General features: G+C 52.2%; 10 protein-coding genes across 10 annotated transcripts; 6 read left to right on the top strand and 4 right to left on the bottom strand.

The window, feature by feature from the left end:
- Window positions 1-1,625: 1,625 nt before the first annotated feature.
- V2A60_000393 (uncharacterized protein) lies at window positions 1,626-1,889 on the bottom strand (the record flags this gene model as incomplete). Its single annotated transcript, XM_083251764.1, has 1 exon — window positions 1,626-1,889. One exon carries the CDS (start codon window positions 1,887-1,889, stop codon window positions 1,626-1,628), a length of 264 nt encoding a protein of 87 aa, XP_083107890.1.
- Window positions 1,890-4,170: 2,281 nt separating this feature from the next.
- Window positions 4,171-5,502, bottom strand: V2A60_000392 (pyridoxal phosphate-dependent transferase; the record flags this gene model as incomplete). The annotated part of the gene is made up of 2 exons (XM_083251763.1): window positions 4,171-4,902; window positions 5,026-5,502. The coding sequence occupies 2 exons, from the start codon at window positions 5,500-5,502 to the stop codon at window positions 4,171-4,173; spliced, it is 1,209 nt and encodes a 402-aa protein (XP_083107889.1).
- A 1,453-nt stretch (window positions 5,503-6,955) lies between these two features.
- V2A60_000391 (ATP-binding cassette subfamily G protein) lies at window positions 6,956-10,385 on the top strand (the record flags this gene model as incomplete). Its single annotated transcript, XM_083251762.1, has 4 exons — window positions 6,956-7,110; window positions 7,193-7,305; window positions 7,363-7,653; window positions 7,708-10,385. 4 exons carry the CDS (start codon window positions 6,956-6,958, stop codon window positions 10,383-10,385), a joined length of 3,237 nt encoding a protein of 1,078 aa, XP_083107888.1.
- A 340-nt stretch (window positions 10,386-10,725) lies between these two features.
- Window positions 10,726-11,646, bottom strand: V2A60_000390 (uncharacterized protein; the record flags this gene model as incomplete). Its single annotated transcript, XM_083251761.1, has 1 exon — window positions 10,726-11,646. The coding sequence occupies one exon, from the start codon at window positions 11,644-11,646 to the stop codon at window positions 10,726-10,728; it is 921 nt and encodes a 306-aa protein (XP_083107887.1).
- Window positions 11,647-11,989: 343 nt separating this feature from the next.
- On the top strand, window positions 11,990-14,185 carry V2A60_000389 (protein NOG2; the record flags this gene model as incomplete). Its single annotated transcript, XM_083251760.1, has 3 exons — window positions 11,990-12,087; window positions 12,150-12,876; window positions 13,235-14,185. The coding sequence occupies 3 exons, from the start codon at window positions 11,990-11,992 to the stop codon at window positions 14,183-14,185; spliced, it is 1,776 nt and encodes a 591-aa protein (XP_083107886.1).
- Window positions 14,186-17,667: 3,482 nt separating this feature from the next.
- On the top strand, window positions 17,668-18,725 carry V2A60_000388 (uncharacterized protein; the record flags this gene model as incomplete). Its single annotated transcript, XM_083251759.1, has 2 exons — window positions 17,668-17,893; window positions 17,983-18,725. The coding sequence occupies 2 exons, from the start codon at window positions 17,668-17,670 to the stop codon at window positions 18,723-18,725; spliced, it is 969 nt and encodes a 322-aa protein (XP_083107885.1).
- Window positions 18,726-19,928: 1,203 nt separating this feature from the next.
- Window positions 19,929-20,614, top strand: V2A60_000387 (uncharacterized protein; the record flags this gene model as incomplete). The annotated part of the gene is made up of 2 exons (XM_083251758.1): window positions 19,929-20,073; window positions 20,181-20,614. The coding sequence occupies 2 exons, from the start codon at window positions 19,929-19,931 to the stop codon at window positions 20,612-20,614; spliced, it is 579 nt and encodes a 192-aa protein (XP_083107884.1).
- Window positions 20,615-21,311: 697 nt separating this feature from the next.
- Window positions 21,312-21,893, top strand: V2A60_000386 (uncharacterized protein; the record flags this gene model as incomplete). Its single annotated transcript, XM_083251757.1, has 2 exons — window positions 21,312-21,537; window positions 21,646-21,893. 2 exons carry the CDS (start codon window positions 21,312-21,314, stop codon window positions 21,891-21,893), a joined length of 474 nt encoding a protein of 157 aa, XP_083107883.1.
- A 356-nt stretch (window positions 21,894-22,249) lies between these two features.
- Window positions 22,250-22,722, bottom strand: V2A60_000385 (uncharacterized protein; the record flags this gene model as incomplete). The annotated part of the gene is made up of 2 exons (XM_083251756.1): window positions 22,250-22,568; window positions 22,634-22,722. 2 exons carry the CDS (start codon window positions 22,720-22,722, stop codon window positions 22,250-22,252), a joined length of 408 nt encoding a protein of 135 aa, XP_083107882.1.
- Window positions 22,723-24,038: 1,316 nt separating this feature from the next.
- V2A60_000384 (OPT oligopeptide transporter protein-domain-containing protein) lies at window positions 24,039-26,764 on the top strand (the record flags this gene model as incomplete). Its single annotated transcript, XM_083251755.1, has 7 exons — window positions 24,039-24,350; window positions 24,433-25,110; window positions 25,164-25,445; window positions 25,505-25,768; window positions 25,833-26,010; window positions 26,079-26,368; window positions 26,426-26,764. 7 exons carry the CDS (start codon window positions 24,039-24,041, stop codon window positions 26,762-26,764), a joined length of 2,343 nt encoding a protein of 780 aa, XP_083107881.1.
- Window positions 26,765-27,954: the final 1,190 nt, after the last annotated feature.

Below are 27,954 nucleotides of genomic sequence, written 5' to 3'. Positions count from 1 at the left end.
AAGCCGTAAGTGCTCGGAACAACTTCCGTTGCCTGGATGTACAACAACTAAGCCAATAGCGGTTATAACTGTCTAAATACCGTATACCGTGGAGTATCACCACATGGCGCTGGTGCTCGCCTGTATCCACAGTGCAGGCTGTGTGCCTTCGTGACAGTGGCGATCAGGTATGCCTATTTTCGTTCTTTTCACTATGGCAACATGGGTCAGTAACGGATCCATGTAAAGTATGTCGATACCTAGCTGATCGGTAATAAGTGCATTCTGAAGTGAAGGAGAAAGCATCTCTAACGATAGACCAGAGTTGTATGAGTCTCGGGGCCCTTTGTCATGGGGAGTTTTTCGGATCCAACGCCGTCTACAAGCGTACCACGACGGCCTGGCCGGTTGCCAGGGCGTCGGCAGGAGCGCCCGAGCGAGGTTCCGAGCCATTTTAATTAGCGATCATGTACAGAGTAGTAAGTCTTGACATGATATTATCACTGAAACGTCATCACGGGGCGGAGGGCTTGGGGCAGGGACAGGGATCTGGCATAACCTCGGAAGATGCCGATGCCTAGGCAGGCGTTTCCATAATGCCGATTCGGGCTGTTTTGACATGGCAATGCATGCCTTGGCGTGAGGAGTATATAAAAAAACTTAAGTGAAACGTTAAGAGAGCAGGGCTGACGAATTGCGGCGGTGGTGTCGCGTGGTAGGGCTCCGCGCGCGCCGTCGGCGGCTTGGCAGGTACGCATGAGGCCTACCAACTCCCACAGGTCACAGAAGTAATTTGAACCGTCTCCATAGCTGAAAAATACTCAAATTCATACTCTTTCCCGCGGTTTCAGTATATTCACATCCTCTTCGTCCCCTCTTACAGCGCTTCCAGGGACGCATCTGCGGGTCGCTCAGCTCCATGCAAACCGGGGACGAATGAGTCGTGTCCGTCGGATAACTCAGCTCTGCAGCTCGGCGGCGATGTGGGAGGGCCAAGATCGTAAGGGTAACCGAGGGTCCTGCTGTTCCTTGAACATGTTCGCCCTGCTTTATTAGCGTGCTCGCAGCTAACAGGTATAAATCCCGCAGCAGCGGGTAAAACTGACGAGCTGGCAATGACAGTGGTTTCCCAGCGAGTTTACAAGTGGAAATATCATCACAACGTCCAGCGCTCACTTGGGCACTGCTTGGTTATTCGGTCCTGCTTGGGTCTGAAGGAGCATTCAAGCCTGTCTTTCGATGGCAATTCCCAGGGGTATCCACAGAGGGCTTTCTGTTCCGACGGGAGGACAAGAGGCAATCGATTTGGCGCGCGCTGTCCGAGCTGTGACAGTGGTCTAGTCATGTAATATAACTCATTAATAAACTAGAAAGCTAGAACACGATGACTTGTACCTCTGGGTTGTGATCCAACGATAGTATAATGAGTGCTCTCAATAAAGTTGCTGTGTGTCTGTCTCGTGCTGCTCTTTTGTTGCCGTCCATCAACAAGCCGTTGCGCCTGTGCCCCGGCTCCTATTGAGAAGCTGCATCATGATTCCCAACTCTATTGTTTTCATAGTCACCGTTGTTCACAAAACCATCGCGTCTGCGCGCATGTGCATATTGTGCAAAGTATCAAGCTGATGAGAATGAAAGTCCAATGTTCAGAGGCTCGGGTTTCCGCTCTTCTCCGCCCCCTTCTTGCTCATGTCTTCCCCAGGCGAGGTGACACCACTGTCATTGGTGTGGTTGGTGGCAGTAGTAACGCCGCGGGCAGAGTCCGGCTCGGAGGGTTCAGCTCCGCTCGTGCTGTGCTGAGGGCGAGTGAACCCGCGGCTGTCAGTGTGATTGGTGGCAGTATTGATGCTGCCGGTGTTGCGTTTCTTCAGGTCGTCTTCTGCGACTGCCGAGTTCTTCTTGCTGTCCATGTTGTAGGTGAATTTGGAATCACGGGCTTGGCGGTCGCGTGTCCCTTGGTCAGGGCACTCTTTTTCTTTATTTTCTGTTATGCATGTGTCAGCCATCTGCAAATGGATGTTCTTCGCTTACGATGCCGAAAACTCCCTTCTGAGCTTTTTCCCCTCATGATCATCGGAATGAGGATTGAGGTTGTTCCTGTCGTAAATCGGCTCAGTGGTCTTTTTCCGCTTACCTTTGGAAGACGCTATTGTTGCAACCCTTTTGCATCACAAAAGGGGTTTGAGAATAGTATGTCTACTTCAAAATGTGTTTTTTTTACCCGACAAAAGTAACTGGAGAGTAATGTGATAGGGATATATGCCGTTATTGCGTGACTTACTAGCAGGCACCTGCTTAGTGTTCCTGAAGTTGGTCCAAAGATGCAACCGTCATCAGTAGCTCATCATGACATAGACGGCGATGGAACTTATTGCCCGTCATCTACTTTTGGGCAACCTCCAGAACAAGGCAAACTCGCTACGTAGCAGCTGTTGAACTAGCTAACTAGTATCCACTCAGTGGCTGCCCAGACAGTGCAACAATTTGCCAGAGGGTGTTATTGTTAACAGCCAAATGGTAGTGGAAGCGACAGGCAATGGCGATGCCACACGTAACAACCCAAATACCTAAAAGGGAAAAGGTCGCGTCCAAGATTGTCGATGCCGGCCATCGCTCAGAGGTGCTCCCATAAACTGGCCGCGGGACAATGAGAGCGTCGATGCCGTCTTATATGTGTCAGTTCGAAGGTCGTGTCCGTGTCAAGCGATTTTACATGCATGGCTCTGGCCAGTGCCAACTACACCATGGTCGCCGATGTATAGCCAAGAACAGAACGACAAGGATGGATATCTATACACATTACACAGGCGGCCTCTTTCATAGCCAGAGGCAGCTTGGTGCATCGTTTCCTCTACTGATATTTTTTTGGCCAAGACTGTGCATTCTGTAGATGGATACTGCAACCAAGCTGCTGCTTTGGCAAGGTCATGCACGAGTTGCTTTGCACAGCGTATTGTGGCCCGGTTCCTTGAGAGGACCTGTCTTGAGAACACGGGATAGAGACATGCTGAAATCTCAAAATATTCGCTCAAAAAAGCCGAGTTGAATCGCCCGTTGCAAGTATCCGAAGAAGAAAAATTAGGTCGGAGTCAGTAATGTGGTCTCTGTAACTAGTCCAGCCATGAGGAACTTGTCATAGTGACAGGCATATGACATCGTGCACTTGACTGCCACCACAGCGCAGCATAATATGACCAACATTTCGCATCAATAGAATTGACAACCCGTTTTTTCTTTTCCGTTCCTAGTTGAAACGCGTAAAATTCAATTCGACATCATTGTATAATGTGTTATGGCTAGCAACTCATGGCTAACGACAGATTATTCGAGAGCAGCTCTGACACTATCTCGGAGACCTCAAGGCCATTCTCGGAGTCTGATAATCGCTGCATATTTTCATTTGTTGGAGAGCGATTTTTTTCTTCTACTGCAATTTGCAATGTGCGGTGACCGCTGCTTTGTACTGTCGCAAAATGACTGCGTCGCGGCAGCTCATCCCGGAAACATGAAGCTACTAATCAATTAAATACCTTCATCAATCAAAGGACCAATATATTTTGGTCTATCATCTCTCCAGTCTTCGATGTACGTCGTGCTATGAAACCCGAGCGGCCTCCACGTGCGAAGAGCAACCATATCTGGTGACGTGCCAAAGATGCTAAAGACAACTGTTTTCGCTTTCAATCCACAGTAAAGCCCAAAATTTCAATGCAAAATGAAAAAACCCCGAGCCTATAGCCCTACATATGTACTGCCCAAACTCAAAATATGATATCCCCCCCTTGGCCGAGCGCACTGCGATTGATCTTCAAGCGTAGCCCCAATCGTGCAAGTTTCAAGCCACGGCATGGCGGCATGGCCGGTGGCATGCCTATTGGTACTTTGGACTACTTCGTCTTTGTATTTGATTTGTCTTTTTTCTCGTCTCTCATATAGAAACAAGCCATACTAGTGCACTTCTACATCTAGATGGCCGCGTAATTGTGGCTGTGGCGGTGGACTCGTGGAGATCAATGCCGTGCCAGGCGCAAAGCCTGCCACAGTTTGTCATTGTGCAGAGTTCAATGTACTTTGGGCGTGGTATTCGGTCGTTGCAAATCCATTCTGAAACCTGATCACCAAGCCTGTCGTGAGATTGCAACTGCTGCGTATTCCTTCCTCTCACTTGTCTACTGAGTATAGCGCTCCCACTTACTCCGCCATCACCCGGGTTTGGTCCCACGGGTGTGCCTCTAGATACTTGCCTAGCCTCGCGAGCGCCTCCTGCACCACCGCCGTGTCGCACACGTACGCCAGCCGCACGTAGCCCGCAAAGTCCTCGCCGCAGCCGAAGCTGTGCGACCCGGGGATCAGCAAGACCTTGCACTTGTTGACGAGGTCGGCACAAAAGGCCGCGTCGTCGACCGGCTGCCCGCCCTCGGCGCCGCGGAACTGGATAAAGGCCATGGTGCCGCCGCCCGGCCGCACCCACCGGCAGCGGTTCTCGTGTGCCGCGACAAAATCCTCGACCAGCCGCCGATTGCGCCGCGCGAGGTCAATGTTGCGCCGCAGCAGTGCTGGCTGCACCGCCGGCGACAGCGCGTACGTCGCGATCTGGTCGTCTACCTGCGATACGCAAATAGTCGTGTAGTCGCGCCGCCGCGAGCAGGCCGCGATGAGGGCCCGGTCCGGCGAGGCCACCCACCCGATCCGGATACCCGGCAGCGACAGCGACTTGGACATGGACCCGGTCGCGAGTGTCCGCTCGTAACCAAACGTCGTAATGGGAGGCGGTGCGGTGTCTGGCTCGTGGAACAGCGGCCGGTACACCTCGTCGCTAAAGACGATGATGCCCCGCGCCTTGGCAATTTCTACAATATCCCGCAGCACCGCTTCGGGTATCACGGCGCCAGTCGGGTTGCTGGGGTTGTTGAGGATGATCATCTGCGTGCCCCATCAGTTCAGATTTTCCTGAAGCAAGTCATACCTTGTAGTGTAGGAGTGACGTCCTGCCAAACATGCAGACGCGCACACACGAACACACGAAAAAATCGCTACTGTGCGTACCTTTGTATTGCGTCGAAAGAGATGCTCCAGGTCTTGCACGTCGGGAACGTATCCATTCTCCTCCTTGAGCCGCCAGAACGAGATCTGAGCCCCAAATGTCTCGGGCACCGAGTAGAGCTGTGTATACACGGGATAAACACAAATCGCATGGTCTGTTGGGCCCAGGAGCGCGTATAGCACGAGAAAATTGGCCGAAATGGCGCCCTGCGTGATAACGACGTCGTCCTCCGTGAGTTGCGTCCCTTGTCCGCTGGCGAGTTTGGCTACACTCTGCCTCAGCTCGGGCGACCCGTTCGTGCTCCCATAGCCGAGCTTCGAGCTGGTAATCAGCGGGCCATCATCTTTCTCGGTCGATAGGCTAGTGAGGTCGTCGATGGAGATGGGACAGGCGTATGTGTCTGCGAGGTTGAGGAGTCCTGGGGTACCACGCCACTGGGCCAGCCATTGCTCAGCCGGGAACGTAGAGGGATGTGCCATGGTGGACGGGAATGCAAAAGCGCGTGGATTCAAGTGAAGAAGTGGAAGATACAAGTGAAAAGCATGCTCTCGCAGGATTTACAGCTTGCATGGGACGTTGCTCGCTACATCTCGTGGTTGTTGAGAGATGACTCCTCCGTGAACAGCACCTGTAGGGTAGGACTCCGCGCTCCGTATGTGGGACGCCCGAGGTCGGATGCTCTGACAGTGCGCATGTGGGTGTATGTTGCTGGAGCGGTCTGTCACGAGGGTTGGGTGAGTTGCATGGAGATGGGAGGTTTTGAAGTAAATAGTGATGGTGATTTTCCGCGTATGAGTCAAAATGAGTCTTGCAGTTGGGGTAAGCTGCTAAGTAGCATAATCGATTCGGCGATGCGCAGGAGCCAGTGGTTCGGTCCCACCACTTCATTGCAACAAAATCCTCAATAAAATTAATCGCTGGGTCGCGGCCACTATCTGGCAACGACGAGAACTCCATGACCTGTTTTTATCATATTTGTCCTTCATGGCATGTTTCTTTTCCACGGTATATGATTGGCAATTTGTCATGGAAGAATTCCTAGTAGGGCGCTGTTGTCCCTGGCGTTCGTACGAGTCATCCAACACCCCCCCCCCCCACCGTCGAATATAGCCAATCATATATCATCAGTGTGTACTCTGTACTCGTTATAATGTAGTCCAAGCCTGTGTAGAGCGACCGCCTGCCGCAAGGCAACGGGCGGCCAAATAATACGACACTGAGAAACGAAAGCTAGTAGCTCTTTATTAGAAGAATATGAATTAGAATAACGAATTTTGTTGATTTATCTGGGGAGATCGGGTTATTATTCTCCGCAGTATCGAGTTCTTTACTTGCTTGCCTAATCTTGTGGCGCGTAGATGGGCAAGGCAAAGTACTGAGCAGTCCGCTGGCAAGATAGAGTACATATGGATACTACAGAGAGGGAAAGGAACATTCAGTCTTTTTGGTTTTTTTTTTTTTTGGTTTTTTTTTTTAAAGAAGAAAGAAAGCAAGAACCCTATCGTGTAAATTCTACAGCTTTTACTTTCGTACGTTCTCTTCTGTAAAAACAGCCAGACCGGGCATGGCATACGTAATACATGCACCACAGTAAGCTGCCCGCCCCGTTGTGGGGCCGTTTGTTGTACCTTGCCTTAATTAATCCTCGGACGGCCTTACCAAAGTACCTGCTACAGTACTCCGTACTCGTTCCGTACCTACGGGTTGGTTACCTAGGTAAGTACCTGTACCTGCCTAGTCTGTTACGTAGCACGGAGGGTAGCGTCACCCGTCATCCATCACCCCGTCAGTGCTGAGACTAAACCATCAAGAGGCAGCCTGGCAGCTCCTCTTCAATCCCTCCACATCTCAAAACGATCATCTCCGCACAGCATCATCGAAGCGCTGCCATCTAGACTATTCTACGCAGCGGACGCTTACCTTCGCGGCGCCATGAAATCCCTCAGGAGGATGCTGCTCGGGGTCGTCGCTGCCTTACCGGCGCTCGCCGCGGCTCTGCATAACGCTTCCTATCCGACCGCCGACATGCTGAGGGCGCAGCTGGCTCTCATGGGCGACACCGATCGTCCGGACGGCTGCCCGCCATGGTAAGCCAACGCCAAGTTGCGCGACCCCCGGCGCTGCGAGTTTAGCCCGCGTGTACTGACAGACCTATTTCTCCCCGCGCAGCTTCAACTGTCAACTTCCAGCCCACAGCTGCGCCCAGTACGCTCACTGCAACGAATTCAACGGCATCTGTGATTGCCCCGCTGGTTTCGGAGGCGATGACTGCCTCAAACCCCGTGAGTTCTCCAAACAAGACCCCGCAGCTGGCTAGATTCTGACCCGTCTGCAATCAGTCTGCGGCTCGCTGGCCCGAGGTCGCGACCGACCTATGCGATCTGGCGACAACTGCAAATGCGACGAGGGATGGGGCGGTGTCAATTGCAATGTTTGCAATCAAGATTCTGCTTGCAATGCCTTCATGCCCGATGAGACTGGCGGTGTTTGTTACCGCACCGGCGAGCTGGTTCGCACTAACCACCAGATATGCAATGTCGTCAACAAAATGATCATCCAACTGCTCGGCGACCAAATCCCAGAGGTCACTTTCACTTGCGACAAGGAATCGGAGACATGCGACTTCCAATGTACGCTAGCGTTATGAATCCAACTGCTGATACCGCTCTGCTGACATCCTCCAGTCTGGGTTGACCAAGTCGAGTCGTTCTACTGCCACCTCTCCGAATGCGAGTCGAGTGCATCCTTTGGCGACAACACGAATGGCACAGCGTATAAATGCCACAATATTGAATGCACCTGTATTCCGGACCGCATGATGTGCGGCAAGGATGGTTCCATGGATCTGACCGATTTTTTGGACCAAGCGATCCGAGGACCTGCGTCGTTTGAGTGCACCAATAAGAACGAAACATTCCACAACTGCGCGTTTAAAGAGCCCCAGATGGACCAGCTCATGACCGATTTGTTGGGTGACTCCAGCATTCTGCTGACCTGCGGCGCGGGCGAGTGCATGCACGAGTCCGAAGTACCTGGCTACCGGCGACCTGTCAAGCAAATCAACACTCCCCTCATCGCTGGCATCATTGCTGCCTGTGCCCTCTTTGTTGTCGCAGTCATTGTCGTGACATGGTACCTCGCTCGTCGCAGACTGCAGTATGGCGCAATCCACCTCGACGACTCCGACGACGAGAGTACTAAGCTCATGGTCAATCACAAACCCGCGTCACTTCAGTTCCAGAACGTATCATACACTCTCAACGGCAAGCAAATCCTAACCGGAATCCAGGGCATCTGCCATCCTGGCGAGGCTACCGCCATCATGGGGGCTTCTGGCGCCGGTAAAACTACATTCCTCGACATTCTGGCCCGCAAGAACAAGCGTGGTCAAGTGTCTGGCGATTTCTACGTCAACGGTGAAAAAGTTTCGGATGGAGACTACAAGAACGTCATTGGTTTTGTAGACCAAGAAGACACGATGCTCCCGACTCTGACCGTCCATGAAACTATCTTGAATAGTGCTCTGCTGAGGTTACCTCGTGACATGACTCGCGCCAGCAAAGAGCAGCGAGTATTCGAGGTAGAAAAGGAGCTTGGTATCTACCACATCCGAGATTCGCTCATTGGATCCGAGGAAGGCAAGGGCCGTGGCATCTCTGGAGGCGAAAAGCGACGTGTTGGAATCGCCTGTGAGCTAGTCACTAGCCCATCCATCCTCTTCCTAGACGAGCCGACAAGCGGCTTGGACGCCTTCAACGCTTACAACGTCATTGAGTGCCTCGTTACGTTGGCGAAGAACTATCAGCGAACCATCATTTTCACCATTCATCAGCCACGCTCCAACATTGTCGCCCTATTTGATCGGCTTGTCCTCCTCGCCAAGGGCAAGACCGTCTACTCTGGCAAGTTTTCGGATTGTCAATCGTATTTTGATGGCATCGGCTATGAATGCCCTCCTGGTTTCAACATTGCAGATTACCTCGTCGATCTTACAATGCACGCCGGCCGTTCTGAGTCTATCGATGATGGAACCATCGGTGCTGACTCTGCGAGTGTTGGGCCAAGCAGCACCAGAGCTGTCAAGTCAATTGCTAGTGTATCCGGCGCCAGCATCGGCGATGAGCCTTCGGAAAGTTCATCCTCTCGCCCGAGACCCAGGCGTGCCGACTCCATCCGTACCCGACAAGAACGCGAGCTCTTTACCCGCCGACGCACCGCAGATACAGCTGCATCATCCGATGCCGGTGGCGAGGAAATTGGCGCCTACAAACTCCAGAAACACCCCGTCACGGCGCTCGGACAGCTCCCGGAAGATCATCATGACTTGCCACCTGATGCGCTTTCCGGAACAGATCTAGATCTCCTATCCAAGGCGTTTGCCCATTCCCACATTGCCACTAGCACCCATGATGAGATCCAACAATCTGTTGCAACCGCCCAAGATGCCAACGGCTCCAACGCTAACGGATATTCTGTAAACGGACCGAATATTAATGTCAGTGCTGTTGGCAAGGGTTATCACCGCATCAGCTACCCTCGCCAATTTATCATTCTCTCGCAACGTACCTTCAAGAACCTGTACAGAAATCCGATGCTCATGCTGACTCACTATGCTATTGCAATCATCCTTGCAGTCTTTGCCGGTTTCCTCTTTTACGGTCTCACCGATGATATTCCCGGCTTCCAGAACAGACTTGGTCTTTTCTTCTTCCTCTTGGCTTTGTATGGGTTCAGCACACTTACAAGCCTCACCGTGTTTGCGAATGAGCGGCTCCTCTTTTTACGTGAACGAGCCAACGGATACTATTCGCCAGCTACCTACTTTGCTGCCAAGGTACTTTTCGACATTGTGCCGCTGCGAATCATCCCGCCGATTCTGATGGGTTCCATTCTGTATCCGATGACTGGCCTCGTTCCCGATTTCCCACACTTCATAAAGTTCATCATTGTACTGGTACTCTTCAATTTGGCTGCCGCGGCCATTTGCTTGTTCATTGGCATTATTTTCAAGGACGGCGGCGTAGCGAACCTCATTGGCAGCTTGGTCATGTTATTCAGCCTTTTGTTTGCGGGGTTCTTGCTCAATCGTGAGAAGATTCCGGCCAGCGCTGCTTGGCTGCAGAGCATCTCGATTTTCCATTACGGTTTCGAAGCGCTCATCGTCAACGAAGTCGTCGAACTGACGCTCATTGACGAGAAAGTCGGCATCCCCATCAAGGTGCCCGGCGCTACCATTCTCAGCACGTTCGGTTTCCAAAACGGTGCCCTGTGGTATGACATCCGTAACCTGGGTATCTTTGCCGCCACGTTTATCGTCCTAGCCTATGCCGCTATGCATGTCCTTCTTGTTGAACGCAGATAGAATCCACCTACTGCTACTCTTTAGACCAGGAGACAGGAGAACCTCGCTAGATAGCGATAGATATGTTATGCTTTCTTCTTCATAAGATTTGTTGGCATCATCGTTGGGACTGGGCGTTTTTGCATGGATGCAGTGTACTTCAGCAAGCATGACATATATTTATTGCAGCAATACAAAACAAATACATAGCTCACGAGTCGAATGGAACGGCAACAAATCATGTGTCATGGTAAATGTACATGTTATAATTGACTAATTTACACGCGATGCGCTGAAAGAAATATGCGCGTCATCTTGTACATGCTCCGCTGCTCTCGATATTCCTTGCTGTATCACCCCTCTATGCCATCTTGCCACCCGTCAATTCCTCCGAAATCTTTTTCGTGCGCTTGACGGAGTGGTCGAACTCGGACTCGCTCGCACTGGCGACGTTGGTCGAGGTCCTTGTGACCGTCTCAAACATGGTGGCTAGGCCCGGGGGTTTGCCGTGGACGCCCCATACGTTCTCGGTGGCGCCGGGGCGGTAGCTCTTGATGCTCTGCTTGCGGAAGTAGTCCTCATGGAAGAGCTTGTCAACTTCCTCCTTGAGCTCGGCCTCGGTGACGATGAAACTCGAGGCGTTGATATAGAGCTCCATGAGGGCGTCGCGGCGGGCGTCGCGGCGGACGCCCTCTTGGGCGAGCACGCGCGCGCGGCTGCGCTCGGCCTTTTCGAAGCGCTCCGGATCCGGCCGCACGGCCGTGTCGGCAATGGAGGCCAGCACGGTGCCGCGGGTCATGACGGCGGCCCGGGGCTCGGGGGCTTCGCGCGCGCGGCGCACCTCCTGCTGCCGGCGGCGCGCCCGCTCGGCCTTGCCCTGCTCGCGGGTCTCGTGGCGCTGCCAGAGGCCCTGCAGGCCCTCCTCCAGGTTCTGCCGGCGGCTGTCGGCCAGCTTCTTCTTCCAGCGCTGCGCGTCGCTGTTGAGCGGCCGGGCCTCGTCGGCGCGCCGCGGCGCCGTCCGGGCCACGTACTCGGGCTGCACCTTGCGGGCGCCGTCGCGGCGTTCAAAGACGTCGCGCGGCACAGGAAGCGTGCCGCGCACCCGCTCGGGCTTGGCCTCGGTCGACTGCGGCACCTGGGGGAGGCGGATATAGGAGGGTGACTCGGGAGGGATGTTGCCGCGCGAGGGTGTGGTGCTCGACGCCGCCCGCGACGCTGCTGCGGCCGACACGCGCCGGGCGGCCGCTGGTCTGATGCAGGACCATGTCGATTGGAGCGACATTGTAAAATGGGGAGGGCGGGCTGGTTGTGAGTGTCGATGTAATAGCTCGCGAGACAGTCTCGTTATTTCAACATTGAAAATTAGCCTACCGTAGAGCACACCTGGCTACGGATTAACTGTGGTGCCGCTCATTAACAACGTCCGCCCCTGGCCATTCACTAGAAACACCAGCCACCCAACCACACACTCCACACACCGCCTGCAGAAAAAAAAAGAAGTGGGGGCCAATAGTGCAGGTTGGAAAAAAAAGTTCGAGGCAGAATCCCATTACCTTTTTCCTCTTCCTCTCACTCTTCTTCAAACCGTTTTTCTTTTCCCCATCCTCCGGTCAACCTCATTCAAGATGGGAACCGGGAAGAAAGAGGCTACCCGGCGTGTTCGCCAGGGTAAGACCGGCGATGGCATGGCCAACGTCCGTGTCAAGGGTGAAAACTTCTATCGGTAAGGCTCCCAGTGAAAGTCTCTGCGGTATATGCAAAAGACTAACGGTTGTGGAATGGCAGCGATGCGAAGAGGGTCAAGCACCTGAACATGTACAAGGAGGGAAAAGCCCAGCGTAATGCGGATGGTGAAATCACAAAGGCCGCCACATGGCAGTCCCGCGAGGTTCCCACCGCCGTCATCGAGCCGAACCGCAAGTGGTTCTCCAACACGCGCGTAGTGTCCCAGGACACCCTCACAGCCTTCCGCGAGGCCATGGAAGAAAAGGCCAAGGACCCTTACCAGGTCCTCCTCAAGACCAACAAGCTGCCCATGACGCTGATCCGCGACGGCAAGGACACCAACGGACTCAAGCAGCACAAGGCCAAGATGACGCTGGAGACGGCGCCATTTTCGGGCGTGTTCGGTCCCAAGGCTCAGAGAAAGCGCGTCAAGCTGGATGTTGCCAACCTGGATGACCTTGCCGACGGTACCGAGAAGAGCATGGACACATACGAGGAGCGCCTCGAGCAGGCCAAGCTGCTTAGCGGCCAGTCCGGCAACTCTGAGGAGGATGGCACCTTTGCCATGGCCATTGAGCCCGTCTTCGACAAGGGTCAGAGCAAGCGTATCTGGAACGAGCTGTACAAGGTTATTGACTCGTCCGACGTTGTCATCCATGTCCTTGACGCCCGTGACCCTATCGGTACCCGCTGTCGCAGTGTTGAGAAGTATCTGCGAGAGGAGGCTCCTCATAAGCATCTCATTTTTGTCCTCAACAAGTGTGATTTGGTTCCCACTGGTGTTTGCGTAAGTGCACCCTCCCTTCTTTCTACTTTGTTTGTCTGCACGCGCATGTACTCTAGCCGAAAGGCCCCCAATGAATCCTGTCAGGACCCCTTCTCGATTCCTTACGGAGGTTTGTCTGTTACAACATTGGGAGAATAACCGCCATGCTCGACGGCCGGCAGCGTTTTGCTGTTTGGCTAGATTGGTAACCGTTCTGGTTACCGTCATGAGAAGGCTCTGGGTCGAATTGAGTTGAAGGCTCCTATGTCCGCTTTGGACGAGTTTACAGGAGTCTTCGTAGTTATGACTCACACATCTTATCATTGACATGATGCTTGCTTTGTAGACGATTCATGAGCTCATCGCTAATTCTCTACAGGCTGCTTGGGTCAGACACCTCGGAAAGGAATACCCTACACTGGCTTTCCATGCCAGCATCAACAACTCCTTTGGCAAGGGCTCGCTGATTCAGCTTCTCCGCCAGTTCTCCGTTCTACACTCGGACAGAAAGCAAATTTCTGTTGGTCTTATTGGCGGTCCCAACACCGGCAAGTCTTCCATTATCAACACGCTGTTGAAGAAGAAGGTCTGCACTGTTGCCCCCATTCCTGGTGAGACCAAGGTCTGGCAATATGTTACTCTGATGAAGCGTATTTACCTCATCGATTGCCCGGGTGTTGTTCCTCCCACCAACCAAGACACTCCTACCGATCTTGTGCTTCGCGGTGTCGTGCGTGTTGAAAAGGTGGACAATCCTGAACAGTACATCACCGCACTTCTGAGCAAGGTCAAGCGTCGCCACATGGAAAAGACCTACGAACTTACAAACTGGAGAAATGCGACCGAATTGCTAGAGCTCCTTGCTCGTAAGGGTGGTCGTCTTCTGAAGGGCGGTGAGCCTGATCTAGACGGTGTCGCCAAGATGATGCTCAACGACTTTATGCGTGGCAGAATTCCTTGGTTCACCCCCCCGCCGATCAACTCTGATGAGGATGGCGAGGCTAGAGCTGGCCGCCAGGGTCGGCTGGGTGAGATGCCTAAAAAGCGCACTCAGACAGAGGCTTTCGATGACGCTGCTGAGGCTCAGCTCCAGGAGGAGAACGAGAAGGAGGGCAGTGTTGCTGATGAGGACGAGTCTTTCGAAGGCTTTGGTAGCGATACTGACGGCCCGTCTCGCAAGGCGTCCTTCGGTGCTACTACCGGTGCCGGCAGCGGCGAAAGCGACGCTGAGGAAGATGAGGCTGAAGAGCAAGCGGAGGAGGAATCCGAGGAGGCTGAGCCTGAGCCTCCCGTCCGTGTTACCCGCTCCAGCAAACGCATCAAGAAGTGAAGAATCTCGTCGCGATCATAGATACCCAAGGTCATCAGATGTTTTTTATGCATCGATGTTCGCTTCCGGCTGGTTGCCATGCCCTGTCCGCCCAGGACTACTCTACAAGTTCCAAGAGCGAGCTATGAGCAAAATCACACGATTACATGCTAGCCTGGCTTGGCGCATGGCATAGCGTCCAAGAGCTTTACCTGGCTCGGAGTACAGCCCTCCCACAAACATGGTCTTGATTCTACGTGTTGGACGCCCGATTGAGTCTTGGAGTAATGACTGGAGCGTCGCTTGCCGACCGACTTGCACGGCTGGCAAGCCTCAGTCTCCGCTGCATATACATGAGTTACGACAAGGCACTATACTGTAAATGAACACAATTGACCCTATTCAATTTCATGCTCGATCTTTGTAATGCGAATGTGTGTATCCGAATAATATGCTGTAGTGAATGCAGGCCGCCCTACTTCCGGGCACAGTTGCGGCGCAATGACGTGCACGTCGCTTGGTGCCGCCGGAGACTTTTTTGTTTTGTTTTTTTCAACCCAACAGCTGAACTACAAAGGACATGGTAGCGTCGGATGGGGCTTTGTCTTCCTGACGGCCCGACCAAGAGCTGAACGCCTCAATCGCCGCCGCGGATCCACATGAGCTATGGAATTGGACACCCTGTGAATCCTATGAATCCTGTGATGCAATCATCGGTAAGCTCGGTCCACGACCTAGCAGGAGTATTTGCCTCTACGTTGGGGGGATTCCGGCCCAGGACAAAAAAAAAAGATTGAAAATGCAGGAAAAGTGAAAAAGTCAGAGACAGCCTATATTCTGCGTGCGGGGAACGACGAATGAGGCTCTTGAACACACAGGCCCGTCTCGTATTCAGGTTTGTTCCGGCTAGCTGGTGGTGGTGGTGGCGGCGACGGCGGCGGCGGCTGGTTGGACCAAATACATCGTCCGACCCCTGTTTTTGGATAGTCTATGATTGCCTTTTGGGCTATGACGGTGGGCAAGTTTATTATTTTTCTATTGGGCACATTGTGGAAGGGCGATGGGCTAAAGTAGCCTAGCTAGGCTGTCTTTGACGTGTCCAAGTGCGTGTGAGGAGAGCCTTGGGCACTGAAGTGAGTGGGTTCCGATAGAATGGTAGATGGAGCCGGAAATATTTCCTTGCTTCAAACTTAACCTTGACTTTATTATGGAACTCGGTGCAGATGCTTGGATATTGTCAGGCTGTAGCCTGCCTACAGGCGGGGGACTCTTCTTCCACTGGCTCGCATTCGCCAACGGGCGCGGGTTGAAAGTGGTAAAAGAAAGCTCTCTCGAAACAGCAGGAAGAGTTGGTGAGGGCAGAGTTTGCAGCGCCATATTGAGAGAATTCTCTCCGCATGATGGGCGGCGATGCTCGGCCAGCTATCTCGGAAGGGAGGATATCCGCAGTCCTCAGGTGGTGTTACAACCCACCCGGGCCATCGCATCTTGCCTGCTTCATCGCTACAAAATGAGGGCCAATTTCTTTGGACTAGGATTCATCCGGGAAGTAAAGACGGCAAGAGGGGGGCAAGTACACTTGTAGAGACAAATAGGGCTTGGCAGGATTCAAGAATGACGATGGTGCAGAGTACCAAAGGGGCAATCCAACGTCTGGGCATGAATGGACCTGTTTCCAATCCAGAAATGACGATGCTACACCAACCAGCGCAGGCACATTTTTTGGAGTTTTTTTTTCAAATTTAGTCGAGTAGGAACAACTGCCGTGTTCAGCCATCAAGTAACTTTTTGAGAGACACAACAGTCGGTAACAACATGCACGGCAACCTTTACATGGAGGCGCGGACACTGCGCGGGGGACGATCGGATCAGCAATGCCGGTGGCTGGAATAGGTTTGGTGGCCTCGCCTGAAAGGGCTGATGAAAGTGTCCATCAGATTTTTGTTTCCTTCTCGTATGTGGAATCCAATTTAGCGGTTGTTTTGATTCTTTCGTGGTTGGGCCCAGCTCGTCGAGAGGGGCGATCATCTCGTACTCAGTATGCCAGCACTTTTGTCCGTCTCTTGTTGCGATCACGGCTCGCTTTTTGGTCCCCTTTTTCGAAATCATTTTTTTTTGGTACACCTTTTTTTGGTTTTTGCCGCTGCCATGATGTCAGCCGAAGCCGCGCCAAGCAAAAGAGTTACTGATCGGGTACGTCATTTTTGCTGGACGGTGCAGCCGGAGGGCCGGAGTGGTTGTTCTTTTTTTAAGCGTCTTGGCGGTGCGGGCAGACGCTGATGCTGTAGCCTGTCTGCAAAAAGCGGGATGTAATGCTAGCGAGTATCAAGACTAGCGGAGAGGCGTTGGGAGCAAGGAGAGTGAGACAATGGAAACTCGTTGGGTGGTGAAAGTTGCAACAATATTTGGTGGCAGGATCATGATGCGGGGCTGGGCTGGAGCTTGCTGGTCCCAGTTACCCTACAATCATGTCATGTTGATGAGAGGGCAGATACAGATGGTGATGCTCTACAGATGATTTTGGATTATTCAGGTAAACCCTCAGACGATGTCATCATTTGATCAACGATAATAGAGTATTCCTGGATGTCCTTTCCACAACAGCAGCAGCGTAAAGTTTTGCCCTGAAGGAGGACCCCCGCGACAGCCTCGTTGTGAGCCTATCAATACTTGACAGCTTCCGCTCTTCCGCCGTCTCTCTCTCTCTCCGTCAGCTTTGGGTGCAAAAGATGGCCCGCCAACCATCCAAAAAAAGAAACCAGTCAGCCCACGTTGACGGTGAGCACAGCTTTTGTCCCGCCCTGCCTTTTCGTTTTTGCCACCAGCCATCCCATCCCGCTTGTCCAGGACATCCAAACGTCCAAGCACAGACGATCCCACTCCCCCATAACCAGTTGCGGAGTGTTTTGCCGGGAATACGAAGTCCTTTCTCAGCCCTGCGGAGCCCTTGGCGTCTTGGCTTTTGTTTTTCCACCAAAGTAGCAACCGCGGCGACAGCCCGACGTGCCCTTGCCTTTCTTCAATGCTCCCTTTGCATCGAGCAGGCTGGCCAGCGCGCAAGAGAGACCACTTTCCCCCTCCCGGCCCCCGCCAGCCCAACAATGACGTCTGTCTCGCCTTGCCGGCCTCGTATTTTTCTATAGTCTTTTTTTTCCTTTTCCTTTTTTGTCTCTGATGGGCTCACGGAATCGTGAAGACCGGCACTTTACACCCGTACACTCTGAGCTTGTCCACGGTCTGCCCCAGCCGCTGGCCCAAGACGGAGCAGCGCTGCTCCAATCTGACCCAGCCTTGTCTGTCCATGATGTAAATGAAAGTGAGGGATACCGGATTTCTCGAGTATATAACTGTCCGGGTGCGCCGCCATCAAAGCCTCTATTGAATCTTCATCCCCATCCACCTCTTAGACCCAATCCATAAAGTTGAAGAAGCTTCAAGGATCACTTCTTCGCTTCCACCCCATACCTTGTACACATCTTATATATACACCCGATACACACACAATGAAGTCCGCAGCCATTGCTCTCGGCCTCGGTGCCGTTGTCAACGGCCTCGCTATCCGACATGAGGGATGCCAGTTCCACATCACCGCCGGCGGCGACGTCGTCGGCTGCGTCGGCGAGATCGCCTCTGGGCAGGTCCGCGCCGGCAACGGCGTGCAGTCCTCGACCTTTACCTTTACAGACGGCAAGATCACAGATGACAAGGGCCGTGGATGCTGGTGGACCCGTAAGTAACAACCCCCTTCTCCCCTCTCCCGCAGACATACATGCGGAGAGAGAGCAACTCTATATATGCTGACCGCCGCGACTTCTCAGCCCCTACCGGTGTCCTTCAGTGCGACGAGGGCCAGGCTCCTGACGGCGGCTTCTCCATTGGCTGCGACGGCACCGTCTCCTGGAACGGCCAGACCACCTTCTTCGAGTGCGCCACCGGCGAGCAGGGCCAATGGAACGTCTACAACAAAAAGGAGCAGGGCGCCAACTGCGGCGAGGTCACCCTCAAGGCCGACGGCTGCCACGCCGGCTGCCCGCCGCCTCCACCTCCGCCCCCGCCTCCGCCTCCCCCGGCCCAGACCTGCCCGACGGACCTGAGCGGAGCCTACGAGTTCCCGCACCTCATCATCCCCGTCGACAAGTCCAAGCCCGACACGGCCCCGGGAACGTCCTACTTTGGCGTGGTCAACGGCGACGTCTCCTCCATCTTTGACTTTGACATTCCCGCCGGCGACCAGGGCAAGAAGTGCAGCCTCGTCTTCCTCTTCCCCAACCAGGCCGACCTCGAGACCTCGAGCTTCACCTTCTCCGGCGACGGCAGGCTCGACTTCGCCAAGCTCAAGGCCGCCGCCACCGAGGGCACCACCTACAACAACCAGCCCGGCAGGGAGGCCGACCTCGGCCAGGTGACCGTCTCGCCCGGCCACTCGTACAACATTGCCACCTTTGACTGCCCCGCCGGCCAGCGCGTCGCCTACGAGATCTCGGCGGCGGGCAACACCGACTTCAAGTACTTCCAGGACTACAACCCTTCGCCCATCGGCCTCTACATTACCAAGTGCTGAGCGCAGAGCAAGGGAAAAGGACAAAAAACAAAAAACCAAAGATATATAAATGATTATCGTCACGACTACTGAGAGATGTGGGGAGGATTTGTACATTGGATAATTTGCATGGGACCAATGAATAACGAAGTTATTGTATCATTACCAACTATTTAACAATCCTTAATATATACATACAGCCTTTGGGCATTCATCCAATTGAATTTATTCCACTCATTTCCCTGTTGCAATACGGTGAGTATACTTTTTAGCAATCAAATATTCCACATGTGACAACAGTCGAGCCTCTATATTTTATTCAAGCATTCCAATATTCCCGTTTCCGCACTGTATCATCGACCGTGTTTGTTGCACCAACAGCAACCCCTGGGCTGGCGCTGCAACTGGCATTATACAAGGCTCGCCCACGAGAGATGACCAGGCCTTTCCTACCAGAATGCACCTTTGTTTAAGTATATTTTCTAAACTAGGTTTAATCATTATACTATTTTCCTTTTTTCCTCTTAGTTTCTACATTATATTAGTTCATCATTCTTTCTTTTAGCTTTGTTTTGAGTCTGAAAAAGTACATCTTGATAGCGAAAAGTAGCCTAAGAAAGGCGGGTCTAGCATACAAGTAGGCAGCTGATTTTAGTGGCTAGAGAATGGCGAGAAGCTTATAATGTATCATGAGGATTCGCTGATAAAATTGATACTGTTCGCTTCATAATATATATATATATATATATATATTATAGAGTTACTTGATACAATTTCTATATGAGATTTATTCAACAAAACTTCTACTCCAGCTACCTCTCGAAGTTCTACTACAATAGCGGTAATCAGGCTAAGCCGTAGCCACAGCGCTAGAGCGCCTACCAAGTCATTCGAAAGCGACCAATCGCAACGTGGACCGCCTTCGGAGGCAGTCGATTCCTCCCGATACCGACCTACCGGTAGCTACGAAAAACTTGTCCGTGTCGTCACTTTTTGAGATGCAGACGTTGGTCTCTTCACCCTCGGCAGCGTTTTAACCAATCCTCACGCGCCAGACCCCGCCCGTCCTTTGCATCATCCCAGCTGCTCCCCCTTTCAAAGTGGCTCGCAGCTCCCTGCACCGCGCCATCAATTGACGACATCCGTTCGACGCACCCATCTCCATCCAGCTCTTCGATTGAGCGACACACACAAACGAGACACACACACACAAAACGTCACAGGATGGGCTCAGCTTCGTCCAAGGCGGCGCGCGGTGCGTCGCGCAAGTTTCCCACCCGCACCGCAGGCTCTGCCGTATCCCAGACGACGACGCCGCGGCCGCCCCGCGCGACGCAGCCCACGACGGCCGACGTCTCCAAGGACCAGGGTACGTACGCTCTTTTTTTTTTTTTTTTTTTTACCGTCGGATGCGCGCAAAACCCCCCCTCCCTCCAACGCCTCAAGACTAACACAAATTTTGGGGGACTTCTGCAGCGATCGTCGAGGACGCCGCCGACCCCGAGTTCACGCCCGCCGGCTTCGCCAGCCGCCTGCAGCAGATGGGCATCGTCGACCCGAACCCGACGTACTCGCCGTCGTCGCGCGCCGCCGGTGCCCACCAGCTCGGCGGCATGCCGTCCGCGGCGGCCGGGCCCGTCTTCCCGTCCACGCGGGCCAACGTGACGCTCTCGGCGCTCGAGTCGCGCCGCCTCGTGCAGGAGCGCGCCGACGCCGACACGGAGCGCTTCCAGCGCGTCGGCATTCGCGGCGCGGCCCGGCGCTACGTCGACATGCGCACCCTGTCCGACGCGCTGCAGCTGCTGGACAAGGGCATGCCGCCGGCGGAGGTCGAGGCTCGGATGGGCATGCAGGAAGGCTTGCTCGCGAGGTTGGGCAGAAAGGGCGTACTGACGCACTTGGCAAATTGAGCAAGGGACGAGGAAGAAAAGAAAGGAAAAGAAAAGAGAGAGAGAGCGAGAGAGAGAGATGTATATATGTAACTCGTATCTGTACAACACCCATGGCATAGAGCGCATGTAATGAAAAACGTCGAGTAGGAGCATCTGCTCCTCGCATTATGGCTTGTCCTTTACCTGACAAGAGATGGTACTCTCAGCAGTAGTGACTTGATTTTACTTAGGAAAGGGACAAACTCACAGTAGCAGAGCAACATGTACAATTCCTTGGATATACAACCTTGACTTACCCGAATCAGCGGCTTGTTGACTCTTCCTTGTGGCTTCAACCAATACAAAAATTTGGATCATCGAATATTGCCAATCTAGCGAGTGCTCGACGCGCGCCACTGGTATACATACAACCACGCGTCGCTCAAACCATAACATACAATAAAGCCTGTCAGAACTGTACTATGAATTAGCCGAGTGACTCGCGTAGTTGAAGGACTGTTAGTCGTTCGTCCGGCTTCAACTCGTAGCTTGCTTGCATGGCGCCTTTTGACGGCGCTACGACCTTGACCCTTTTTCCCCTTCAAACTCTATCTATTGTAACGGCATTGATTAGATAAAAAAGCTTTGCCTATCTGAAGAGATAGCTCCCCCCAGAATGCGTCTCTTCATGTCGTAGTCGCCAACGACAGTCATCCTCAGAACCGAGGCCGTCAACATGCCAGCTCGGCTCGGTACGCCCCAACAGGGAAATAGTTCCCATACTTTGTTGCCAGAAGAGACTGAAAAGGTATTTGCAGAAGTAGTACACACGGAGAATATCGCAGAATCCACAGAGATTTCGCCGCAGCAGGTGCCGGAATGCACGTCTCAACAACTGAGCACCATGGTCCTCGACGCCTTTGACTCGGCATCGACCCAACTGCACACTGCCACGGAAGGTGGTACGTTATTCCTGACTAAAACTGTGCTGGCTATCATTTTTTTTTTAACTTTTCTTCTTCCTGCCTCCGGCGCTCGATTTTGCGATTTCGCTCTAATTTTTGGCACAGCTATCGCCGACTCCGTCGCATCTCCCGATGCCGAGACCGTCACCAGTGGCTCTGCCACCGGGCCCCAATCTCCAAAGCTGGTCGAAAACACGACGACTCCCGATACCGCGCAGACAAAACTACCCAAGAAGAAACCTCAAACTGCAGAGCCGCAGGTGGCCGCCCGGGGATCGTACCTGTATCTGCCTGGTTTGGGGTTTGTGTACCAAGAGGACGGCGACGAACTGGGTGAAGAATCTGCCATTTAATAACATTTGTGTGTGATGGGAAAAATTACCAAAAAGTATTGTTAGAACAGCCAAGAATGGACATGTGAGCCAAAGGCCGCTGCTTGTGCGGTGGTACTGTTGGGTTCGGTAGCAAAGGGCAATGACAACAAGCACCGCGTCACGGTCAACCGCCGCGTTCTCACAACTGACCAACCGTACCCGGGTTGCCAAACGCCAAGTATTAATCACTATTCTGCTGCTGTCTCTTTCTCAGTCTGAATTCCATACTCGATGCTCCGTCGTATGCGATTGCCACCTTCCCCATCGGCGACAGGGCAGAAAAAATTGGCAAGAGTAGAAGAGATACTATTGAAGGGCTTCGTGAAACAATTTTGTCATTGATTGCAGTGTATGGAGTCGAGACTCTCCCGTACTTTCCAGACTTGCTGAAACAACGTCACTGGCTTAGATTCTTGGCGTGGCAGTGCGCGGCCACGGCGCGTCCCATGCGGCTCGCCTCGTCGACGAAGCACGGACATCTCCTCGGCGGAGAACTTGGCGCGTCCTCGGGGTTGTTCGTCGAGCGACACGACGCTGCCGGTGGCCATGATCTTGATGCACTTGGCGCCCGACGGGCACTCGTCTGGTCCGTCGGCGAGCAGGGGCGGCCTGGTCGCAGAAGAAGCCCGGGCGGACGGCGCCGACGCCGAACCGCTGCAGGGCATCGCCGGGCGGCATGTCGAAGAGGTCGCCGTGGCCGGCCGTCTGGCTCAGGCTACGCGCCGGCGCTGTACACGCGGGGCCCGGGGATGCCGCCGTCGTTGATGGCGGCCGCCAACTCGCCGCCCAGACCGCCGTAGTCGCTCATATCGATGTGTAGCCCATCTGGAGTGCCCGCCAGCACTGCCGTCGCAGCCGCGCGCCCTGCGTGGCCGGGTGCTCGGCAATGGGCCCGTACGACAAATTTGCGACTACGTAAGGAACATAGGCTAGAGCCTCCTGTCGAGGAACTTGGAAAACATGGGTCACTTGCCTTGCCATCGTCGCCGTTGTTTTGTGCCCTTCATTGTCACCAACCAGCATCATAGTCCACCTTGAATTGATTGGCTACTCTTTCCTCTCATAGGTTTGCCTTTGGTGTCCGCCAGTTGTAGTTATATCTATGCCGTGCACCGGCCGGAATTCAGTGTCATCGGGGCCAACAAAGAACTTTCTAGCAAGCCCCTTGTCGCAGGCTGTCGAGGCCCCAAATTGTAAGGCTTTGGCTTGCGAGTAACTATACCTCGAATAGTTTACCTGGCTTCGCTCATGTTGCTCGCTAGTTGTGTCCATGGATCATCTCTGATGAAAACGAGTCGAGAAGTCAGTGCACAGACAACGGGGCTGGAAACCGTGATCAATGTATAGCTGTATGCTCAATTTTGAAAGCGCCAAATGCAGAAAGGAAATCTCTCCGGGGCACCTATTATTAAAAGCTCGTAGTTTGTCACCCTGTTGAAGTAATACTTGCGTGCCAAGTGCCATCTATGTGTACTCTCTTGAGCGTGTCTGTCATCTGATGATGTACGACGGTGCCAATGCAAGCTCTCAGCTACACGTGCCCTCGCAATGTCGAGCCAGATTTTACGGAAAGAAGACCAACCGATCGAACCATATTGTCAGTAATCCTGCCAGCACGCAAGCGCACAATGGCTTACTTTGGTGTGCCGACGGCCGCAAATGTCGAATACGAACGGGTTTGAATAGAGACACGTGGGTCTGGTTCTGCACGGAACGCGGAAGATTTGTCTCATTCAATAAACTAAAATTGGCCGTTGCCGGAAATCTCCACAGTTGAGATGTGACTGGGCCTTTTGGATGATTCTATACAAAAGTTCCCATCTAGGAGTAGAAGGTGGTTTATACTTGACGAATAATATTGCTCCTTTCTCGCGCGGCTGCATCTGCAGATTGCAGTTTTCAATGGACTCATCGTAACGCGCGATTGCGCGATTGGGATTCCTGTATTGCACCATTCCCTAGCCTAGTAGGTGACTTTGAAACGTAGCCTTGTCGGGATTTAGTGCTCTGCGAACAAAAGTTGTTTATTCCCATAGGTTGGATGCTATAAATCCAACCGGCTCGGCGTAGATTATTGTTGCCGTCAATCATCTTGTCCCACGGCCCATTTGCCAAGCCGCCAACATGATTCTCCCTTCTGAGCATGGAGTTGAATCGGGATTGGCGCAAGCGCCAGTCTCCTCGAATCTCAACATTGAAGACGAAAAGGAATTTCATAAGAAGCCCGAGACCAGCGCCGTATCAACGGGCCTATCCGATGAGGCAGCGAGCGACAGCGATGCTAATAGTGACAATGCCATTCTCGACACGGCTGAAGAGATCGCAACTCATATGCTACCACTGAGAGATGATTTCGAACCGGCATTGACCTTTCGCAGTCTATTTCTTGCATCGTGCCTTGCTGCATTCCAAGCTGCCATGAGCCAAATCTATTCTGTATTTGCCTACCTTAGCCCATTCTACTCTGCCTCGAGAATCCCGATTTCGACACATTACTCACATCGCCGTTGCTTTTTAGTTCAAACCAACGTCTGTTGGTGTATCTGGAACATTCATTGTTTTGATAGCCTATTTTGCAGGAATAGGGTGGGCTAAATTTCTTCCTCGAGGAGACAAGTACGAGGCTCGATGGAGAGAAAAGGGTGGACAAGGTGAACTGCCTAGATGGATCCGCGTCGTATCCTTCTTTAACCATGGGCATTGGAATCTCAAGGAACACGCAATCTGCTCTATTACCGCGACATCTGCCTCCAATGCTACAGCGAGCATCACTGTTTTTACGGCGCAGGACTTGTTCTACGACTTACCTCTGACGGCAACAACGGTAGTGCTAAGTACGCTCTCTATTGGTCTCTTCGGATACGGTCTTTGCGGCATATTCCGTCCCATCGCCGTGTGGCATGTTGAGTCGGTCTACTGGGGAAATATCCCTACCGTCAAGACCCTTCAAGGGTTGCACTGGTCGGAAATCAAGAGCTCTAAACCTCTGCGAGTGTTTTGGTGGAGTTTTACGGGCATGTTTGCCTACGAGTTCTTTCCAGCGTACATTATGCCTTGGCTCAACTCGGTCTCTATTCCTTGCCTCGCAGCCATGAAAGCCACAGGTGCCAGAGCTGCCACTCTGACAAATCTCTTTGGGGGCGCCCAAACAAACGAAGGGCTGGGTCTATTCACCTTGTCCTTTGACTGGCAATATGTATGCTTGTCTACTTGCTTACAACACATTGCTCAATGCTCACGCAGCTACAGATTACTTCTGGCGCTACATCGTTGCCACTGACGACTCAACTGCACTCGGCCGTGGGCTTCTTCATCTGTTTCACAGCGATGGCCGGCATATACTACAACAATGTTTGGGAATCACGGAAACAACCTTTCATGTCAACCCGTCTTCGAACAGCGAACGGCACTGCGTATCCTGTCGGAAAAGCATTTTCGGGCGGTATTCTCGATGAAAACGCTTTGCAGCGATACGGGATCCCGAGACTGACCGGGAGCTTCGCCTACGCTATGCTCATGGCTAACATGGCGGTACATTGCAATGCCAACCATCTTCGAGACTTTGCGGCTGGCTAACGAGTCAATCACAGATTGGTGCCCTCATTGCGCACTGTATATTGTTCTGGGGAAAGGACATTGTCAAAACATACCAAAGCGCGCGCAAGGGGAAATTCAACGACAGGCATCACGAGCACATGGCTAAGCACTACAAGGAAACGCCGTCGTGGTGGTACGTTGTTCTTTTGGTTGGCAGCTTTGTGCTTGGCCTTGCTGTCATTCTGAGCCAAAATATCACGCTTCCTGTCTGGGCATATATCGTCTCTCTCATTCTCGGGATCGTTATAGCCCCATTTGTACGTGGCGCTCACCGTTTTGATCCAATGAAGAAGCATCCTCCTGACCCCAACTTTTTGCTAGAGCGTCATCCTACTCGCCCGCTTCGGAAACGGCATCGCGACAAACAACTTGTCAAAGATGATTGCCGGACTTACACTCCCGGGCCGTCCGATTGGAAACATGTACTTTGCCGCGTGGTCGCACAGTACTATTGCCAGCTGCGTCAACTTGTCGAGCGATCTAAAACTGGGAGACTACCGTACGTTGCGAGCTTCTGTCTACGATTCCCATCTTGACTACTTGATGCATGCTCACACAATTATACAGTGAAAATCCCACCACGTGTCATGTTCCTGACACAAATCTACGGCACGGTGCTTGGTGCAGTGGTCAACTACGCAGTCATGATCTCCATCGTCAACGACAATCGAGACCTGCTCGCCAACACGAACGGCAATGCTTCGTGGAGCGGAGCTAGCATACAGGCTTATAATACCAATGCTACTTCCTGGGCTCTGGCAAAGTATCTGTACACAGTCGGCTCCACATACGCCATTATTCCATTCGGTATCCTCATCGGCGCCGTCTTAGTTCTCATACAGCGTATCGTTGTCATTGTAGGTCATTCTATCATGGACGCAGTTGCCAGCTCGTTACTAATGCATCAATCACAGTTCGTACCCAAAATCCGTGGATTTTCCCTCGATCGTCTCAACTTGCCTCAGCTATTGCAATATGCTGGTTTCATACCCTACAACCAGTCGCAGACATGCATTATTTTGAGCGGAATCATTGCTGGCGTTTTTGTGCAGTTTTTCCTTAGAAACTATCACCCGCGCATCTTCAAGAACTATGCCTACTTGGTAACCAGTGCTTGGGACGGAGGCAGCCTGACCTGCCTGTTCATCCTATCCTTTGCTGTGTTTGGCGCAGCCGGTCGATCGGTTCCCTTTCCACAGTGGTGGGGTAACAACGTCAAAGGCAACTTGGATCTCTGTCCTGTGTCAGAATAGTGTTTAGGGGTCTGACTACGGCGATGAAGAGCCGTCAAGTGAGGCTATGTTACTGTTATCACTTACAAGTGCCCGTAAGCTAGCACTTACCCTAACCCTCAAGTGCAGCCAACGGAGGAGTCCACCAGCCAAAACACATATACAGAGTCGACAGAAGAAAATAATACTAGAATACCTGAGAATAAAATATGCTTTTATCTGCAAAGCGATTTTTTATCATCCCAACACTCTCAAAGTCACTGCCATGTCGCCGTATACCATTTCTGTGCCACAGCTTCAGCCACAACCGAGCGCAAACGTGCACGTGCCCTTCAGCAGAAGCTCTCACAGAGCGGAGCTCGGCTACCCACTAACGTCGGCCACCCACTTCTCGGCACCACCCACATCTCGGCAGGTAAATCCACCCTCAACTAGCACCACAGGCATCTTATAAAATCTACATTTTCTTATATAAATATTATTATTTTAGTATTAATTTTTTTATAATATATATATTATACCTAGATATACTAAATAAGACCTTTAAAATACTCTTTAGGATATTATTAGTAGTATAAGCTAAGTATATATATTATAGTAATAGGGTATACTAAGATTAACCTTATAAGAAAGAATTAGAAGTAGAGTATTATATAAAGTAGCTTTTAAATAGCTTTAAAGGCTAGCTCTAGCTTAAGAATTATAGCTTATTTCTTAGATCTTAATTTAGGATTCCCTTAATAACCCTCTAATCTATATATAAATTAGGAAAATTATATCTTTAATAGCTATTTAAAATAGTAATTAATAGCTTATTAGTAAGAACTAGCTATATAGTTTTTTATATAGAAATCTAGAGATTAGGACCTTAAGAGGTAGAAGATTTAATTTTTAAAAGATAAATAATACTTTAATTTATATTATCTAGGCCTTCTTTAAATTTCTAATAATCTAAGCTATTAAAGAGATATTCCCTCCTAACTAGAAGGAGTGTGTGAATTCTGGTCTCCTGACGTGGCCTGTGCAGGGCGACTTATGCGTGGGTGCCTGGGTGAGCGTGGTCTATGGCGTCGCGCGACCTGCGCGACCTGTGGGACCTCCTACATTCTGTTACCTGATTGCAGCATTTTGTAATGCCAGCCACAAAATGATGACTGACCAGTTCACGTAGCCGCCAGGATGGAAAATGCTTTTACTAGGTATAAGAGGGG

This window comes from Cordyceps javanica, chromosome 1 (genome assembly GCF_051103115.1).
Source record: "Cordyceps javanica chromosome 1, complete sequence".
Lineage (NCBI taxonomy): Eukaryota > Fungi > Ascomycota > Sordariomycetes > Hypocreales > Cordycipitaceae > Cordyceps > Cordyceps javanica.
Note: the sequence above shows the minus strand (reverse complement) of the source record. Positions and strands in the feature narration are given on the sequence as shown.